At 40.6% G+C, this 20,030-nt stretch overlaps 1 protein-coding gene across 1 annotated transcript; it reads left to right on the top strand.

Annotated features, from left to right (window-relative positions):
• The first annotated feature begins 2,458 nt into the window (after positions 1–2,458).
• Positions 2,459–11,679, top strand: LOC131879708 (neuropeptide F receptor-like). Its single transcript, XM_059226087.1, has 6 exons — positions 2,459–3,451; positions 5,376–5,701; positions 8,040–8,245; positions 9,298–9,475; positions 9,781–10,067; positions 11,121–11,679. The coding sequence occupies exons 2-6, from the start codon at positions 5,380–5,382 to the stop codon at positions 11,355–11,357; spliced, it is 1,230 nt and encodes a 409-aa protein (XP_059082070.1). The 5' UTR covers positions 2,459–3,451; positions 5,376–5,379; the 3' UTR covers positions 11,358–11,679.
• Positions 11,680–20,030: the final 8,351 nt, after the last annotated feature.

Genomic DNA, 20,030 nt, shown 5'->3' on the forward strand with positions numbered 1-20,030 from the left:
TTTTATTGAAACCTGTCTATCAATTACTATGGTTTTCTTTCTTTTCAGCTACCTGTGATTAAAGTTATGTCCTCTCACTAGGTTCTAGGGTTTACTCATATTTGAACATTATTTCACCCTTTGGCTTTTAGATGACATATTTTAAAAAAAGTCTTCATTTCACATTTTATTGAAACGTGAGATCCACATGGACTATTACAAAGACTACGTTAAGATTGACAGAAGAATGGTTCTATGCAGAATTGTATTTCTATTACAGATATCAATTCCAGTGATATTTGTTTTCGTAGAGTAATGAGACGATTCGGTTTTATCTCGTTTTTTCGCTCGTCTTCAATTCCAACTTGAAGCATTGGTGAAGGTCTTAATTGGCCGTCATTCTAATGCACAGATGACTAAATTTAACAACAGGTAGCAAACGCCACGGAGGTTTGTCTCATTTGTTGCATGTCCTTCCTGACACGAGATCACGTTTCCCAAAGTATACACTGCTAGCTGACATGTCGTTAGAACGTTTCCAAACGTAAGATGAACGGGTAAACATGAGCTAATTCTGGAGGTGCCTTCTTTCTCCATGAAACCTTAATATTTCGTTCAGATTCAAAACGTTGCCCATCGGGGGCACAAAACATTTCAGACCAAGTTGCTCCTTTCAGTATGTTTGATAAATGTTTATCCAATGGCATCTTTTAAGTCAAACTTGGGCAAGTATTGGTTGGTGGATCAGATATTGTATGAATATAGAGAGCAGAAGAATAGTTTTTTTTAACTGGTGTGAATTCCTTTCTCAGTAGCGATGAGGAAGTCCCTAAAAAATCAAATCTCATGATTCCTACTTCTTCTACGGTACTTAATAATGTAGGGCTTAAGGCTGCAAAATTGAAATCGAGTAATAAATTTGTTTAATGATGAATTCAATAAAGTACCTGGCTCTTTAACTCTTTGTACTCGTCAACCTTTTCTCAAAGAGCCTTGTATAGCCCGTTTCAAACATTCAGATGTCAGATAATTCGACGTCCTAAAGCTCTCAATAAAGAAAAGACATTGTGAGATTTGTTTCGGTTCCACCATGCCTGCACTGTGTCTCTAAAGGGAATTCACTATGAGCACATTCAGTGACCTGATTCTACAAGTTGAGTCCGAATTCAGGGAGCCATTGGATTGATGGCTTGTTTGGCAGTTTTCGTAAAATATCAGACAAGTGGATTGGCCCAACGCCCAACTACCTACCGAGCAAATGAAATGTGTCTAAAGAATTCTCAACTAACTAAGCAGAACTGGCGCTTTCCTCCCATGAGCTGAACCATGTCCTACGGAAAAAATTGAAAGCAACAATTAGAGACATTTTCAACTGATGAATAGCAATATTTCATTTTTGGAGACTCGAACCGAGTTTACTGATCATATGGAGAGAAAACATATCATCGTTGGCTTCCTTGAATGCCTTTCTATTGTTCCATTGATGCAGAGGGGTTTCTCATTTCCAACAAAATACAAGGCAGTCGTAACTTTCAAGGCTCTAGCACATCTTGCTATTTCTGTTTTTTGATCCACCTAACCTGGTTCGGCTTGAAGCTTGAAATTGAGCCCATCCAAGAATAACCAGCCTATGTTAATAAAATAACCTTTCAGAGGTCCTTAGCCAGTCATGCTTAGTAACCACCAATTATTTCTTGTTTGATTTCTTTGGCTACCTCTCAAGGAACAACACATTTACTAGACCTGTGCTCTTTTTAATGATAAATGATTTGAAAGAGCTGTGAAATCTTTGACGAAACAAGAACATCATAAAAAGACAGTCCTGTTTCAGGATATCTAACAATGTGCTTGTATCGATAGGTCTAGAAATCCTCCCCAGCCTTCATGGTTTAAATTTGGCCTTTTCTGTCGTCAGCGTGTCAGAAAGTGAGCGAACAGTGTTTCGTTTTACTTTTTATAACTTCCACGTTTCGTCATTAACCCTATCAAAATACTATGGTTTGACGATCCTTCTTAAAGATTGTCGTCCCCAGGTCTGGTCAAAATGTGCAATTTTTTTTGACAAAATGCACATGAAAATGCAATAAAAGTTTTTGATACTTAGCTTTCTTTTTCAGAACAATCAACAAAATAACAAGGTATGAGCAAAAATAGATCAGAAAATCGAAGACAATCAAAAATGTGAATGTACCTTCAAAAAGGTCAGACATTCTTCCTCAAAACGGTCCTGTTGAATGCTTTCATGAGGGTTTATTTCATACTTAACTTGTACCAGCCAGTCGAACCGCTAGAAACTTTGCTTGGACGCTTTTCTTTTGAGGTTAAACCCATCAAAAATGGCCAGAGTAAGGCAAAGGAATTTGGAAACGTAAGTTGCCAAAAACGCATTTGCATGTTTCGGCCAGCCCTAGTCGTCTCCCGCAATTGTATCAATGTCACGTACATTATTGGACGTCAACTCGAATCCAGATTAGTGTTGTCCATTGAAAAAGATATCACATTCTTTTATCAACGGTGCAAGAAAACGGTCACATTATTTTCGGTCCACCTCCTCCATACTACAATGGACAATGGCGTCATCGTGGATTGAGCGCCCGCAGTCTGTTGTCTCGATTACCGATGGACCTAAAGCTAAGGACAACGTCATTTCCCCAAAAAATCTTTTACCGCACGCACAGCTCAGAAATAGCCAAACCTGAATTTGTTGTCATTGCAATTTCATTGAAATGCTTTGAACCTTCAAGGAACCTTCAAGATCTGATGATTCCTGCCCACGTTTTGGCGAGAGATACAGGAATAAATGAGTCATAGATTAGCAATCGAAATTAGATCACGAGGGAAATCATGCCAAGATGTTAATTTTGAATTGAAAGGTATTATTAAATTTCAGGGAATCACTTTCCCATCTGTAGTTTGAGAATATATCTGCTCGTCAATAACAATTCATTTACTCTCGGCTTTTGCTTCGCTCGACCAATGACAATATACGTAGTCCAAAAGAGAGGATGGCTAATGATTTACTTTATTAGTGACACCTCAAACCCATTTCAACTTGGTACAAATCCAGCGAGTTAGACGTTTAGGGTGTTCGTGGAATGTGTGGAAGTCACACAACAGGCGATCTATTTCCCCTTGCTGGCCTTTGAAGGCCAGTCGAGAAAGGAAAGGCGACCAGAGTTCTCTCTTATGAACCACGGTTGACTCGGAAAAAACGGCTCGATGATGGTTGTTGAGTGTTGAGTGGGCGGGTCTCTCCTCTGGCTTCTTCTCTTCCGTTTTCTGCTCTGTCTTTCCCATTTTGTCTTCCAGCTGAAATTCTCCAGTTTGGCATGAGATTTGTTGCTTTAAGGCCTCAAAGAGACACGTCCTTGAATTAGCTTTGCAACCCGTTCATCTGATTTGGCGTCAATCTGTGTCTTTTTTCAAAGGACGCGAGTGAAAACAGGAAAACCTCAAAACTTAAACACCAAAGGTAAGTTGGGTCTAGCCTTCCCAAGACCAATCCTCCCTGTGCATTCTTGTAGAAATCCGGGCGAGCAATGATATTCCATGACAAGTGCATTTGCAAGAGCCTACAATATCAATTACAACCATAAAGTGTATGTGTATGATTCGAGGTAGCTTTTGACATGAAGACTCCTGAACTTTCATCATTGTAAGAAATCAAACTCGATCCTCAAGCGAGATTCGTATTTCCTGCAAAGTGTATTTGCTCATTATTCGGCTCTTCCGCAACCTTTTACATTTCAAATACAGAGATCAACCAACTCTCAACTTTTTGTACTATGGTGCCAATTCAATATTGAATCGACAAAAGAAGGCCACATGGGAGGCCAATTTGGTACCGTCCTTTCCAAAGGCAATACTTTTTTAAATTCAAATCACAAATTGGAAAAGAATGAGAAAGCCAACCAAACATCAATTAGAGTCATGTATGTGATTGCAAATTATCATTTTTATCAAAAGTCTTCAATGGCTACTTTTTCGAAAATATGGGTTTTTTATTGGAAGGCTTCAAATTATGAATTGAGCCATTCTTTTGGAGTGGGATGATCTCACCTTTTTGTGGATTTTCTTAACGCTACTGGGAATGTGATCTCAGCAGTTTAAGATGAAATAATGAAAACTCAATCAGAACGTTATCTCCATCTGATATCGGATCTCCCAACCTACCAGAGCTTTGATCTATTGACTATATTTTCTTTCATTGTGTTTTTGGTTACTTTGACTTTTGTTTTTTGCATTTTTGCGTCATTTTGTTTGAGATCGGGTAGATTCGATTTTTTTCAGTCGAATCAAAAAAATTATGGGAACGTATCGTTTCATTTTGCCCGTAAAAAAACCTGCCCACTCCTCTACAGACTACAGGTTTCTAAATTTCCTAATTGGGTTCACATTTCATTGGACAAAATGTCTCTTGTTTGGTCATAAATGGTCTTGAAATAGATCGCAATGCAAACCTGGGCCGATCAGACACCTATAGACTCATTTGATCAATTTTTACGTTAGTCACATTTTAGATTAATCATATGCTTGTAAACGTATTTGGTTTTACATATTTTAAGCCAAAAACTCAGACCAAGCGTCGCCAAGAGCTTGACTGAATGAGTTGTCTATTTCGTTCAATTTTGAAGAGGTGTTTTCCCTCGTAAGTTTGGGTACTTTCACGATGCAATCAATCAATCTCAATTTTGCCATACAGCTGAGCAACATACCAATTGGAATGAAAGCAATGCATTTGTTGAAAAGGAAAGATAGAAGGATAGACAACCAATAAGAGTAATTGGTTTTCTCCAGGATCAAGTACAATGGGATATTTCATGCAATCCGCAGGATGATATCGTGAGTCTCAACTTGATATTGTAAAGAAAATGGTACAGCTATCCAAAAACATTGGCCAAAGAGACTACTCCAAAGAGGGAAACAAGGAATGAGAATGAAACAATCAGTCCACCATTCTCTTCATAGTGAGCATATAAGAGAAGAAGGGTGCACCACTTTACGCGGGACTGTTCATTTACCGGAACAGATCAAGGCCCAAACTTGAATCTTAACTTTACACATGTAGTTCACCAAGGATCCCTTTCAGGGATCTTAATGTTGAACCGTACTTACCTCCATTAGCCAGCCCATCTTCAACTCATCAGGAGCTGTCCTTGTCCTCAGTTCCAATGGCTGACTGGCCTTTGCAGTTTGGTTCTATGTGCAGCGTGAGCCCAAAACGGCCTCTTTTGAACGTTAGTTGAAAGGCCCGAAGTTTGGTCGAAGGTACAAATGATTCCAAGCATGAACATTGCTAATACAAGTTTTTCCTTGGATTCTAAAGCGGATGATGCAAAATCTCCTCGTGGATGCTCTCATTTTCTTTCAATTCTAACTTTTTTTTCAAATTCTAGATCAATGGAAATGGACTTCATGGAAACCTCCACCTCTTCATCGTCTTTGATGCTTCCAACACAATCTCCCATTTGGCATCCATCCGAGGAAGTCACCGAATTCGACGAAACAGTCCTCAATGCTGAACAATGGGACCTCCTGGAATTGTACAGACTCAACCGATCCATCCACCAACCTTGGTTTTCGATCTATTCGTGGGCCTACATCTCTGTGATAACCCTGACCTTCGTCAGCAACACTCTCTTCTTTTGCTCCATGATCCGAAGGAGAGATTCATGGACACCCAGGAATGTCTTTATTCTAAATCTGGCCGTAGCAGATCTCTGTAAGTGCACAGATTCTTAAGTGATTTTTAGTTTTAGTCGGGGACAGGAGGAGGCATAAAGAAATATTGGCTCATTTGCTTTTAGGACATTGGACACATTAGCCACATAATACCAGCAGTGTAGTACATTGCCTTATCACGTGAACTTTAAGAAACACAGTTTCGATTTATGAAGAGCTCGTCATGAATATGCTTGTAAATGTAGATAAACGTAAACAAATCAAGTTAAATGAATTCAATATCAACTGAAGCAAGACCTCAAATTTGGAATGTACCGGTATTTTCTGCCTATATCTCCATGACCAGATTAGTAACATATCTTTACAAATGCAAAAGTTCTCATCATGTTTGGGTATACTAACCCCTTGAATTTTCATTCATATACAATAGACTTGGGTATCAAATGACCCTAGCATAAGCTTTTGGCATTGAGAGGTACACTTGTTAGCCTTAGAAGAGAGTAAACTGCGCAAATCACCTTAGTACGCTTCTAAGAAAACTTCTATGCCAATGTCGGGTTCTGCAGATGCTTTTCTCTAAAGTTATTTGAAAATATGTGCTAAAAATTGCTTATTGGCAGTACTGCTTACTACCCAGAGGCTTTCTTGCTGTGAGATGTGCCGTTCTGTGCATTTTTTTTGTTTTCGAAATAAAATGTTTAGATATTCAATAATGCATTTGATGCAACACCTCGAGTAGACTTACACGGCCAAATTTAATGGGCCGCATGAAAATATTTTACAATGTAGTTTTTGCTTTAATAAAACTTGCTTTAATGAACACTGAATTGCGAATATCTTGTTTGATTGCTAAAAGCGCAAGAATTTTAAAGACAGGCAAAAAGTCAGTCCATTTTTTTATCGCAAATGTAGGGATAAAAGTGCAAAACTTCTCTCGACTGAACGCAGTGTGGCGTTGGGGAATAACAATGGATATAATTTAGAGAGAAAAATGACATTCCAAATTTTTTCTGCTTTCGGCGTATCCGGCCTGTGATAGCAATGGCATCAAGGAGGAAATTTGAGCTCATTTTAAGCTTGAGAGCAAATGAAAAATAATTAATCAAGGATGCCAAAAAAAGCCGGACAAGATGACTCTTCCTTTCTGTATTGTTAAGGCCTCCAATTCTTCAAAACAACAAATCTTATCTCTAGGCTGATTAAAATTAACAGCAAATCTTTGAAAAAAACAAATGAACCCCTCTGCCACTGGACCGTAACATAACGTAACGTAAAAAGACAGGTTTCAGTCAAGAGTAAACCCTTCCAGGGTTAAATATTAAAGCTGATTTACGGGTTTCCCAGCTACCGTCAGAAATGCCAAACGCAATCAAAAACGCATCACTACATACGTACCAAATAGGATACCCTAAAGAAACTGAAAGGACAGATGCACATACGCTCTCAGGGGTTTACACTCTCCTCTTTGGATTTCTGGGAGCAATAATGTTCAAGAGGTCTTCGCCCGCGAAACATAAACTTTTTTACAAATTACCCTAAATTCAACTTCGAAGTTTTTTTTGGCCCCGCACATGCAATTGTTCGAAAATGACATCATGAACTTGAGAAACCCCATGCAATCGAGATTCCTGTGACACGCGAAAGTAATAACATTTTTGGGGGCTTCGAGATCAAATTTGAACATACCTCTTTACTAAGACACCATCTTGTCAGTATTCTTGCACAAGGAAAGCTTGGCATTTCTTTTTGCAGACCAATTTTGGAGACCAATTACAAATCTTCCAAAGGTACACAAGGGGTATTTTATTTCCAACGCGACGTTTGAAATGTCAAGTGTCTCACGCTTTCTAACGAGTTTTTCGTGAACTCTTTCGGAAGGTATCAAATTAGGTACACCCACACAATAACCAATTTCCATTGACCTTAAAAAACAAGATTGGTTTAACCACCTCTAAAGGCCAACGGCAAAGCGTTAAGAAATCTAAAGTCTCTAGATTTTTAATTTTTGGTTCATATGTACAAGATGTACGTATTATGTGTGGAGGTGAGATACGTCAAAGAGACATGATTTTTGGCACAATTTCAGAGTTCTCACACCCGAATGAACCGGTTAGCCACCCTTATTTAATTACCATTCCGACATTCCTTCTCAATTCCCGAAGATTGAGCGAGATTCCTCCCAATCCGATCCGAATTATAACAAACTAAATCGAATTAGAACCAGATCTCCAAGTTGCCATCCTTAATTAAGTCCCAAGGGAATGGGGAAATCTGATCGGCTTGGTTGAAATAGATCTGGCCGAAAGGTTTCCGCCGCTCCCGCCAACTACAGGCTCATTTTACGACCATCTCGGTTGTTCTTCCTTTTCTTCTTTCAGGTATTTGCTTCACTATGTCCTTCAGCGCCACGGATGTTCTCACCAAGTATTGGCCTTTTGGTGTCCAAAGCGTGTATCTTTGTCGATGCATCAAGGCCTCGCCCTGTTTCTTGGTCTACTTCATGTCCATGATCATCGTTGTTATTGCCTTGGATCGATTCCGATGTATTGTCCAGCCATCATCGGTTCAACTCACTACTCGACAGGTTAGTACGAGGGATTCACGAATTACATCTTCGACTTATATTTAGGCAAGCATAAACCACGAACCTCTAGAAATTTGGACAGTGAACGAGCTTCTCGCCAAATCGGCCTGCTCCTAGTCATACCGACTCTGAGCCACATTTCGAATTAAAGTAATAAATTAGAAAATGTAGATATTTTCAATTAGAGGCAAGTTATTTATAAACTATTTACCTGTTAAGGGGCTCGCTTCAAAGTTATGTCGTCTAAAGCTTATGTAGCTGACCAAGCAAGAGCAGGCCGGAAATTTGAATTTTATGTAGTGTTTACTACATAATTTGGACATATCTCCTGAGTTCCCTAAGCATACGAGCGCAGGTTTTGGCTCAAGTGCTTAATTGGAATAAAGTGAACGGTTTAGGAGATTCGATTTTTTTGCTTTTGTTCGCAGTCCACCTCGCTAGAAGTCCGTGCATAAACACACATAAACACACGAAGGTCCTCATTCCACTTATCTAAGTACATTCTTCATTAGACAAACAACAATATTATCCTTGTAGCAGATGTAGCGATGACAAAGACCCATTTTGCGCTTGAGTAAGAACCAAGAATAAGCGGATAGATGATTGTGGGTAGCTTTAAAAGGCTGGCCTTCGTTGCACTTTGAACTAATTGATGTATTCTGAGGACATCACTATCCCATTTTGACGAGCCTGCGCTCGGACACAAAAGGCCATTTGTCAAAGTGGTAGCTAGTTTGGTTGGTTCTTGTTGGTCTCTCTCTCTCTTTCGATGACGTGACTGAGAACAACCTTACAAAGACCATTGAATAAACCTCGCACCCTCGAGGGAACGAATGAAGTCCACTCCGTGGAATAAAATGGCCGATATTGAAATCTCGAGTTCGTTGTCCTGAATTCAGTCAAGATTTAAAGCGGATGATTATAATTACTCATGCTTAACTGATTGCTTTTTCTTCCCGTCAATTGTTCTGTCTTCAATCAAAAATGAGATTTGAGGCCGGACAGAGAACGCATTTCAGTTTTATTTAGGATGGCTTATCTATTTCTTGTAGGCGGCACTCATCATTCCAGCCATTGGAGCATTGGCTTTAACAATGTCCACGCCAGTTTTCCTACACACCCACATTCATATTCCCCGTCTCCCCAACACATCCTCAGCCAATTCGGCTCAAAGTTCGGACGATCCGTGGTCTCAAATCATGTTCTGCATCGAAGATTGGAGCTACGAAGGTTTGTTTCAAGGTCATTTTTTTTTATCTCTGCCAAATCAAAAGAGTTCTGAGCCCAGTTTTTTTAAAGCCAAGAAATGAATCGTAGATCTGGAAAAGATCCAACTTATGTTGTAAAGTACGACCTTTCCTCGATCTATGATTCACTCCTTCGCTTAAAAAACTGGCCTCTGTTTTCCCAGAAGCGGAAAGTTCTATTGTGTCGAAGTAATAATATAGGATAATGTAACAAATGAATTCGTTTCAGTTTGACTTAGGTAGAACTGAATTCACTGTTAAGTACGAATGATCTGTGTTCTTTTTCAGGCAATGGTTCAACCACGACCATCCAGGGCGAGAACAAGCGACATATGTATTCGATTTTCTCGCTGGTCTTCCAATTCATTCTCCCGTTTTCCGTCATCTCCTGTAGCTACTATCTGATCTATCGTTACCTCCAAAAGAACCGACTCATTCGAAAAGATAAAATCCGGGACCGAGAGAAAGCCCGGAGAACCAACGCGATGTTGTTCCGTGTCTCGATGGTTTTCTGCATATGTTGGTTGCCATTGAACGTATTGGTCCTTGTTATTGATGGAACAGATCTTTTCAAGGTAATGCATGGGCAATAACAGTTTATGTGAGTGTGTTACGACTCCAATCGACGTCGGCGGAAGTGTCTCATTGGTATGGTGGGATTTTTTTCATCGTTTCGATTCTAACCACGAACATCGTTGGCATTGTTTCATTGGCTTCCTTCTGAAAGTGCATGCCCACTTTTAATTGCCTCCCAAGACTGGCCTTTAGGGCGGAAGGAAAATACAGGTGGAAAAAACAGATCAAAACTCTTTTTCGACCCGTTTTCCGCCTGTTTCATTCATTCATTAAACCATCACATCACAATAATTTGGAATGATTGGCAGCTAACTCCAATCTTACCTCAACCACCGATATTTGTAGGAATTCAATCAACCAATCCCAACCAGCTTTAGTACCTTTATCTATTCATTATTTGTTGCAAAGAAACGTTCGAATGTGCCAGAACTTTACCCGATTTGAAGACGATGAAGGATGATGGGATTATTTTTTGCCAACTCGTCTATTTTGGATGATTTTTCATGCATCGATCACGAGAAGACCGATGCATAACCTCACCTCTAAAAATCATACCGTAGATACAAGGGCCTATTTTTGGTTGACTCTTCCGGATAAAACGGAGTGCCGAATTTCTTCCGGAATCCTCTTCAGGGATTACCAAGATAATCTGTTTTGGTGTAACTTGAGCCTTTGAGCTCGCTTACCAGATGTTTGGGTTTTGATCTTGGATCACTCATCACCGATTTCTCAAATTGAAAAGCAAACACATACTAACCCTTAATCTGTGCGACAAACATCATGTCTTCAGGGCAACCAAAAACACAAGGGTCTCCAATCAAACGTTCTCGGGAATCCATAAAACTCTCAATCCTCGATCGAGAAGAGTCGTCTCACCGTTCCCGTAACCTAACGACAGATGGTTTCATGACAAAGCCTTTCAATGGATCAGACAGACATCACTCTCGTCATGATTTAGCGGGACGTGACTCACATCACGACGATCCGCCCAAAATAGTCGTAGTCACTGCTTATTCATATCTCACTCATGTTCCTTCCCATTGTCGTTGCAGGACAACCATGAATTGATGCTCTGCGCTTTCATGAGTTGCCACTTGATCGGGATGTCGAGCGCTTGCTTCAATCCCATGCTCTATGGATATTGCTTTGAAACGGAGCGGTCCCTGTTGAACCGATTGTTGGGCAAGTGTGCCATTCACGTTCCATGCTTGAGCCATCCGGCGATCGAGGAAAACGACCACGATATCGAGTTTCAAACCCGAAGTCGGCACATTGGCGGGGTCGATTAAGGTCGCGAGCGAAAGAACGGAGGCGCCCATGGGAAAGGTTTCCTGACTCCTGAGCCCAGTCAGGGAATCGTCTAATGGGCCTTGTTCCTCTAGATTGAGTGAGAGCCATCGATATGGTTTCGATTGTTGAAGCCGCGTGCTTGGGACGTAATCGTTTTTGACACTGTGGGTGTGTGAGAGGTTTCAAGATTGTCTTTGAAATAAACATATACTATATTTACTTTGCACTGGCCTCTACCTCGCTCTCCCGACCGCATTTTGCTTCAATGTAATGCAACAACCAACCTAGGATTGGATTGGGAGTTAAACGCTAACCTCATATGATGTTGATCGTTTATGGAGTGGCGGATATTTATCCATTGAAGCAAATTGAGGGCGTGGTGAATTGTTATGATGATTTTGTCTTGTTCTGGTTATTAACAACAAGAAGCTATGAAACGTCCATACGTACAGTAGTTCTTGTCAGTGCAGTGGTGTTCATCTTGGACAAATGTACAAATTGGTGAAATTAAGACATGCGATTTTCCCTTTCATGAGAACCGACGAACACGAAAATAACTTGCTTGTGATTAATCAAGTATATATTTCCATATCTTGAAGGCCAATTAAATCATCAAGAAAAGTATCCGCCGAATCTAAAAGATACCCACAGACTAGCCAATGCTATCACTCAGCATATCATTGCTGTCTGTAGGTAAAATTGTGATTCGGCTTATATTCAATCTTTCCTTATACAGGTTGTTGGAATAGAGGGGTGAATTTTTTGTAAGTAATACCGACCAGTCTCATGGCAAAACGTCTTTCTTGTCACCTAATTTAGGCGACTGCACTCGTAGATTGCTTTGAATTTGGGGTTTATTCTCACAAAGCAATTGTTTTTCAATGTTTCAGCACCAGTCTCGACGAGACTTTTAAGATATCCCCATTGTTTGTTAGTTCTTGCTTTTATGATTATAGGAGAGATGACGAAACAATCTCGAGACACCAACCACTCCACACCTATAACCTAAAAATGGATATCCACATTACACGTTCATTTAAGTAGCACTTCAATTCCTCCGCTACTTTTTTGTTTGGTTAGAATGAGGACCCGTTTATTCGATCTTTTTTTTACATGAACTTACGTCACCTCGGATGCTTAGTTGTGGCACCTAAGGTATCCATTCCTAAGGGAGGAAACATTTCTTTTTACGGGATCTTTGTTTTTAATGAGCTTGCCATGATAAAATAAGTCATTTCTTCAGGCTGGTAGAAATCTAGCCCAGCCCAGCTACACCCATTGAACTAGCAAAAGTGCGATGTAAGTGTTATTTCGCCGCATTCAACGAGCAAGGCCGGAGCATTTGTTCCCCCAAAAAACATCCTGTTTTGCCTACAATTCGCCTTGGCCGAATAATAATACCCTTGATAGCACAAATAAAATGAATGCATCGAAGCCAAAAAAGACGGTGGCATCCAATTGACATTAGATTCATTTTCTCTCATTCACGGACGGAGACGGCGATTCTTGTGATCTCATTAAGTCCACGTTCGTCTCACCCTTCCTCGTTTCAGCGGTAGATTGCACCAGTAGAGAGATACTAGATACTCGGGTGGTAGTTGGTCGCGGGGGTCGGGTGGTCGTAATGTACGAATGGATTGTACTTACTTTTGGTTGGACGAGACCAGTTGCTTGCTTGCTTGCTTGCTTGCTTGCTTGTGGTTCTCTCGTCAGTCCTTGAAGCCATATGCTGGAAATGGAGGACGATGTCCACAGTGGCCTACGATGAATTTTCTTCCGTGACCCTCGGAAACGAATCCAATTTGCTATTTCATTTCTTGAACGCCTCTGGACATCATGCATGCCCACATGAACCATTAAATGTTGTCATCACGACCGTCATGGTGTATTAGGTTCAATGAGTCATTTTTCTTAAACCCAAATGCAAATCAGCTATTTTGACACTTCATTCCGCCTCATAAAAGCGCAGAATTCCAGACAATGCCATTCCCAGGTACCGGATGAAGTTTGACAACTGATGCTAACGTCTGTTGTCTTCCCAAGGAGGGATCAGGGTATCAAGGCTTCCTTAATGAGCGGCTGCGGCTGACTACCTCAAGAAACACGGACGACAAACCATTGGTCTTTGCAATGCCAGAGAAACGGACAAGTCTGATTAATGTGCCATGACTACAACACGATGGATGAAAGGACAAGTATTTGGGTTTCTTGGGAACTAGCTCCATCATCTAACAAAGAGAAGCAACATACTTGACTGGAACCCCCTCTATTTAGTAAAGAACGAATTTTTGGGGGCTGTGTCTGCATTTGAGCCGCATTAGACTTTTCACAGCGACAAAAACATCTTTACGAAACTTGCCAATACATTGTCAAGCTATGGTTTTGGGGGGTTTGTTTACGTTGGAGATTGTTCCAAATTTTGGGAAAACGTTTGGCATGGATATCTCGTCAAAAATCAAACAAATAGGACATAATCTAAATGCGGGAAATTTTAGCTGATTCGAATTGGACTTTTTTTGCTCAGTATGATTATGAAACCACCATAACATTCACCATTAAAAACTCTAAATGTTTTCGATTCATCCTAAAACAGATTATCGTTGTACACATTTGAAGTAATGTGATTAAATGTTTTGAGACCTGTGTTTTAACAACCTCCGCTGATGACTCTCGAATGAATTTGTAAACATTAGATCAAGTTCATGTTGTTTGTTTGTCAGCCCGAAAGCATCGCTTTAGCTTGTTTCTCGGGAACCGTGTTATTCATTTGCCAACTTTATATTTGGAACCATCATGCTCAGCCAGGTTCAACATTGCTTTTTGTGAGCACTGCTTTGTCGATGACATTTTTATAATGTAGTAGAAGAGGTACGAGTTCGGCGTTCGTTTGAGACTTGCAAATGAAAAGTCAATCTCTGAATATCAAGGATAATGATGAAGATCCTAGCCGTTTTGGGCAATTGTGACTCAACGATCGGTCCTAAAACGGCATTTGTATTGAAGTGGCTCATCGTTGCATCTTGGAACTGGAACGCCTTTAACACTTCACTCGGAAGCTGTCGAATAAGTTTCACATCTTTTCATAATGGTTCTTATTCTAAATTAAGTACTTGAACTGATAAGGCCAGACAGAGGACTGTAAAAAAAGGTGTTGATAACAGCAAAAGCATTACATTTGAAAAATTATAAATATAGGCTCCTTTGCGAATTAAACTCTCATTTCTAGTAAACGACTGCTTTTGCTGGGGCGTGTCATGTAGCTTTGCGTTTGATTCCTCTTCCATGAGGGTTTTGAACTCTTTACAGAATTAGTTCGTACTCTGTCGATGGTAACTCGAGTACTCTTTCTATCGAGATGTTTTCCAACCAATCAACAGGAGTTCAAAAAGAAACCCTAGTTCTATGGCCAGATTGAAGTATTGCTTAAACGAATAGCATCAAAACAAAAGGCCAACACATGCTTTTGAATAATTGCAATCTTGTTTAACATCATGGATTTACTAATAGACCTCAATACTCTCATCATGCTTACTCTTTATGTTGACGCCAATTTTCAATTTTCAATTTTCAAGTCATAGTTTGGTCATGACCATCCTCAAGCGACTCTTTATTGGGAGTGTTGGTAATATTTCGTTCGACGATTAAGGGTGTTCTGGCCTCCTTGAAAACATTTTTCCCTATCAAACAATATTATCTCAAGGAGTGTGTTGTCAACGCTCCAACGCTCCAAGTGTCCAAGTTGATTTCCTGGAGCCACCAGACTTACCACCTGATAGTCGTCGGCCCTTTTTGATTCTTTGCGCTCTCAAATGTGATATGGTTGTCTTGTCAACTGATGCCACAAGTACCGACAATTCTACATACTGTAAATTCGCGCGTACGAGTCAAGCCATTTGAGAGCTTGCATTTGTCTGTTGACACTGCACCTCCTTCGTATTGCCTGTTTACAAATTCGCTTTGGTGCACACAGATAGGAGCAGTATAATGCGAAAACATGTTTCCTGCTGAGAGTTTCTAAAGTTTCTCTTGTCATAAGAATGTCCAACGTTCACAATATATGAAATGTCAGGACTGCCAGCCAACCACTGGGCAGCCCTCGTCTCTCCAAAGTTGACCTTTTCAAGGGGTCTAGGTTGATCTCCTTGAATACACCTCAATTAAAATACAGGTGCTTTTTCAAACACTTGACAACTCTGATGATTGGACAAAACTTGATCACGCAGCCCCCGTGGTAAACACTTGAGTCCGATTAGAGACAACAGTTATTGAAATGAGCTAAGAAGACCCGAATGTGCTTTGGGCTAATCAAGGATAAACAAGCTTGAAGTTCAATGCGCACAGACCCCAATGGAGGTGCAATCTGTTACTTGCACACAATATGTCCGTACGTAGCAGCCATGTCTTTGAGGTACAAGCAGATGTTTCTTGAACCTTTGAGAGGCTTCTGCCACTAGTTGGTTGGCTTACTAGCTTGCTTGCTACAGTTGAATTACATCCCAATCCCGGAAGACAAGTCTTGAACGGACATTGGACGTGCTATATACATCCATACATACATACTTGGATTTTGGCGTCATCAGGTCTTCAAGTGGAGGATTCGATTCCTTCCTCCGAGGCCCACCTTGCGTCTCATATGGTCGTTGACGGTGGTCGGTGGTGGTGGTAGTGGTCAAACCGCAAAATTTGTATTGTCTTGATGTCATGAGTGAGCCTCGAATATATTCCAATGACTTCGTTGGATAATACATACGTGCACAATTATCTACTTCTCTGTTGAAATGTAACACATCGTATTTCTTTCTCAACGGCAGGGAATGGACCATCGCATAAAACTGACCCTGCCCAACATTGAACCATTGAGGAGATACAAGCAAGTCAAACGCCGGATATTCGGGTTATTTGCCACACTTTGATGAATGAGCCCTTTGATGAGAATTCCCTTTAGCGATCATTTAAGCGAGATCTTTTGGTATCTCGCCACGCCTATCAAAGCATGCCCAGACAACACTGACAATGGCTGGACGAGTAGCCGAATCGGCGAATCGGCGAATCGTCGATGCTTATCCGCAAAGCATCAATTTGAACGCCTTAACGGCTTGAACAATTAGCTCGTATTGGTCATATGGTATGCGTTCCTAATTGAATCGATCGTTGGAAGGTTTTGTCTCCCCATTTGACCGCATTACAGAATTATAGCATTCAAAGTCAAATTCATGGAAATGTTTACCGGTAGTCGTTTTTTTGCGGTTATGAGTTGATTGAAGATGAATCTTACGAAGGAGGACAGGTTGCAAGAATGCAACTTCCAACGAGCTTAGAAGAGCATAATTACTCTGTCATCAACCAACAACAGTGAAGTGCAATTCATTCACTACTGATTTATCCTTAGTATCACTTGATAATTGAAACCAGGATGCGATTGCAAAATGTTGACCAGAGTGTGAAGCTGTGGCTGCTGACACTATTACAGAACGAAGGCATTTTCATCTTGCTTTAGCTTCAGCGTTTATACATCAAGATATTGAGGCCAAAAGGTGACCCACTTCATCCCTTCAGCTGCAGGGTTAAAGAGGTCGTTACAGTTATATTTTTTCCAAAAGAATTCCTTAAGATCGCTTATATTTTCTCACCGATCCCCCCCCAGATCGAATCTTTCGGGCATGGCATGAAATCAAGCGATTCCTCCGGCAAGATCGAAGCACGAACCATTCAATGATGTTCCTAGATTTGCGTCCTGTGACCATCATTGAGAGTGCTCGCCGTCAATGGCGACGAAAATGACGCTGCTCTTCCCGGTTCGTACGCATTTTGACGGCAAGCTTGATGGCAAGCTTAATGGCTAGGGAACCAAGTGGAGAGGAAGGATCTAACAACATGAATTGTTTCGACGGCTGAATGAATATGAGAGCGTGAAGATTGCCTGACTTGGCGTGTTTCCTCCAGCTTCAGCGCCAATGATCACATCAGGACCAGGTCCTTCTTCACCGGTAGCCCTACTTCCATCAGCGACACCACCCCCGAGATTCCACGAAGCCATCAACATGACGCCCAATGAGACCGTGATTTGACATGGCAGAACAAAACTCGATTTTATTCAGTTGGTCTTGGACCATTGAGGTGCCAAGTGGAGACTTGATTCGATCGTGTCACTACTAGAGGACTTTCAATTTTTGCCACTAATCGAGTGTTTGAAAGAACCAACAGATTTGAATAGAGTGGAGTGGACGAAGAAGAATGCAAAAGTGATCCCAGGAGTTTGATTTAAGCCATCTGTGATAAAGCTCGCCACTTAATAGGCCTAAGAACATGGTAAGCCCACGGGGTTTGTGCTTTTGGATGATCAATGAAAAAACAGTCTTCGCTCGACTAGAATATCAATACGTTCACACTTGAAGTGGCATGCATCCAATTTGCATTCTTAACTCATCTACGTACAGTTCTTGGGAGCTGCCCCTGCTACACGACTTTCAAAACTGGTACCTTTTTCAAATTCAAGGGATGCTGGAAACACTGTTCCCGTAACCAATTCTAAACTGAGTGTACATCAAACGAAACCAGCTCTTCAAAGCAACCGCCTGGAAATGTCTGAAAAAAATATGATCATAAATAGCATTTGGGCTCTCAGTTGTGGAACACAGAGACATGGTGCGGAAGATTTTCGTTCAACAAGTATTAATAATAATAATAAAGGAAAGTGCGGTAGTTCCAATCTCGTCTAGTTTTGGAACGATCAAATTGGTTGTAATAGAACCTGTTGATCTCCCAAGTGATTCCTAATTTTAGTGGTGCATTGCCCAATCAAAATTCATGCTTAATTTATTCTTTTCAAAATCATGTTCGAAGAGGCATGAATGGGTCGGCAATCACGAAATCGTCAGGCAGGACCTCCATAAATTGTTGAAACCAATTCAATTGTTCGAGCTTTTTGATGAGTCATCGGGTTCATTGTTCCAATCTGGTGCCACTCCAACTGAAAGGTGTCGCATCCAAAGAACAATCACCAAGTAGGCTCAAGTTTTGGGAGCACATTCTTGTCACTCTCCACCTTCTTTGAAATAGAAAATATGTGCAGCATCAGTTCTGCGCATTTTGGACAAAAGTACGAGTACGTAAGTGCAGTGCAATACTAAAAGATCCATTAGCCAGCATACTCCTATGCAATTAGAGCATTGGTGGACCACATCAATCAAATTATCCAATGAGTTTGTTAAACGGATATGAGCATCCATCTTAACCATCTTCTATCATTTCTCAAAAATCAAACGTTCTTTCACAAAAGTGAACCTCAACGACAGTGGTCTGGTCCAAAATGTAAGCGATGGTACCTTGTGTTCTAATATTTGGAACTGTTCCTTAAGAGAGAATACAAGCACCTCCTCCCACCTTTGACACATTTCATCAAACAAAAGGCGTTACCTAGGCAATGTATGGATGTACTAGACACTCTTATTTCCGTTGATTGGACTTTGTCCAGACAAAATCTCCCAAAACTCAGCAAAGTCTTGTTTCCGAGCCTTTCCCGTCGCTGACCATTAGTTCATGCTAGGTTTTGCTCCCTAAAAGTCCTACAGAGAGCAATGGTATGCTTGTCCAGCTACACATCGTGTCCTATTTGATGGTACGAAATGAAAGGATAAAGCTTCACAATGAGCATAAAATAATACTGTGCGTAGTAAAATCTTTGGGCCTCCTACTTGATGGGCAGATGTTTTATTTCAAGTTAGTTAAACCTTTGAATAATATGTATTGCTACCAATCGAAAAAGTCGAATGCATGCATTCTAAGCATTCAAATCTTCGGTTCAGGCTCGTCCTTCCTTTTAGAAACTTGATTCTTCATTGCTGCCATATGGCACGAGGGGACCGACTATCTACGAATTCAATTGAAATTGAAATCATTCTTTCCATTAAAAGCCTACTTTGGTCGGGATTGGTTCCACGACTCATGTCATATTGAAACAACAACGTCAAATCCAAGCCTTGAAAGATATTTCCTAAAAAAGCCCCCTTTTTTTGTCGGGAAACGACAATTCCCGCCTTAGACCAACAGTAAGGGTTGGTTCGTCAATTATTAAAGCAGTTTGATGATCAAAAACTCTTCTGCTGAGATTACCGACTCATTTGATAAGAAAAGGCCCGATTAACTTGAATGGATATTCCTTTGCGCCTTAAATGCAATCTGGAACTAAAAATTTGCATCAACAGAGAAAATAAATGTCTTAAAAGAACAGGAGTTGATGACGGGACAGCTATACAAAGCAAACTCTACAAGGCTTTTCGAATCCCAAGAGGTAATTGCATATGAATGCTTCACTAAAATAACTTTGCAACTAATATTACGTATAGCTTAGTCTCAGTAGTTATACAAATTTGCACACAGACACTGGGACAAGCTCGGATTCTTGCTTCCAATTGTCGTGCCTAACTAGACAGGCCAAGTTCTATTTTTTTGATTCAAGAAACCATTCATTGCTCCAGACCTCATCCAAGCTCAAATTCTCATTACGAAGCTGAAAATAAAATTTCCGATAGAGATCCAATTTTCCTCAGGTCGATCAGTTTCCAACAATGATAATGGTTTAGAAACAGTATAGCCCTCTTGTTCAAATTTGACCCTCACTCGTTCCAAGCGCATTTGCGATCCTGGTGAGTCGCTGTGGATGATTTGACTCT

This window comes from Tigriopus californicus, chromosome 4 (assembly GCF_007210705.1).
Source record: "Tigriopus californicus strain San Diego chromosome 4, Tcal_SD_v2.1, whole genome shotgun sequence".
In the NCBI taxonomy this organism is placed as follows: Eukaryota; Metazoa; Arthropoda; class Copepoda; order Harpacticoida; family Harpacticidae; genus Tigriopus; species Tigriopus californicus.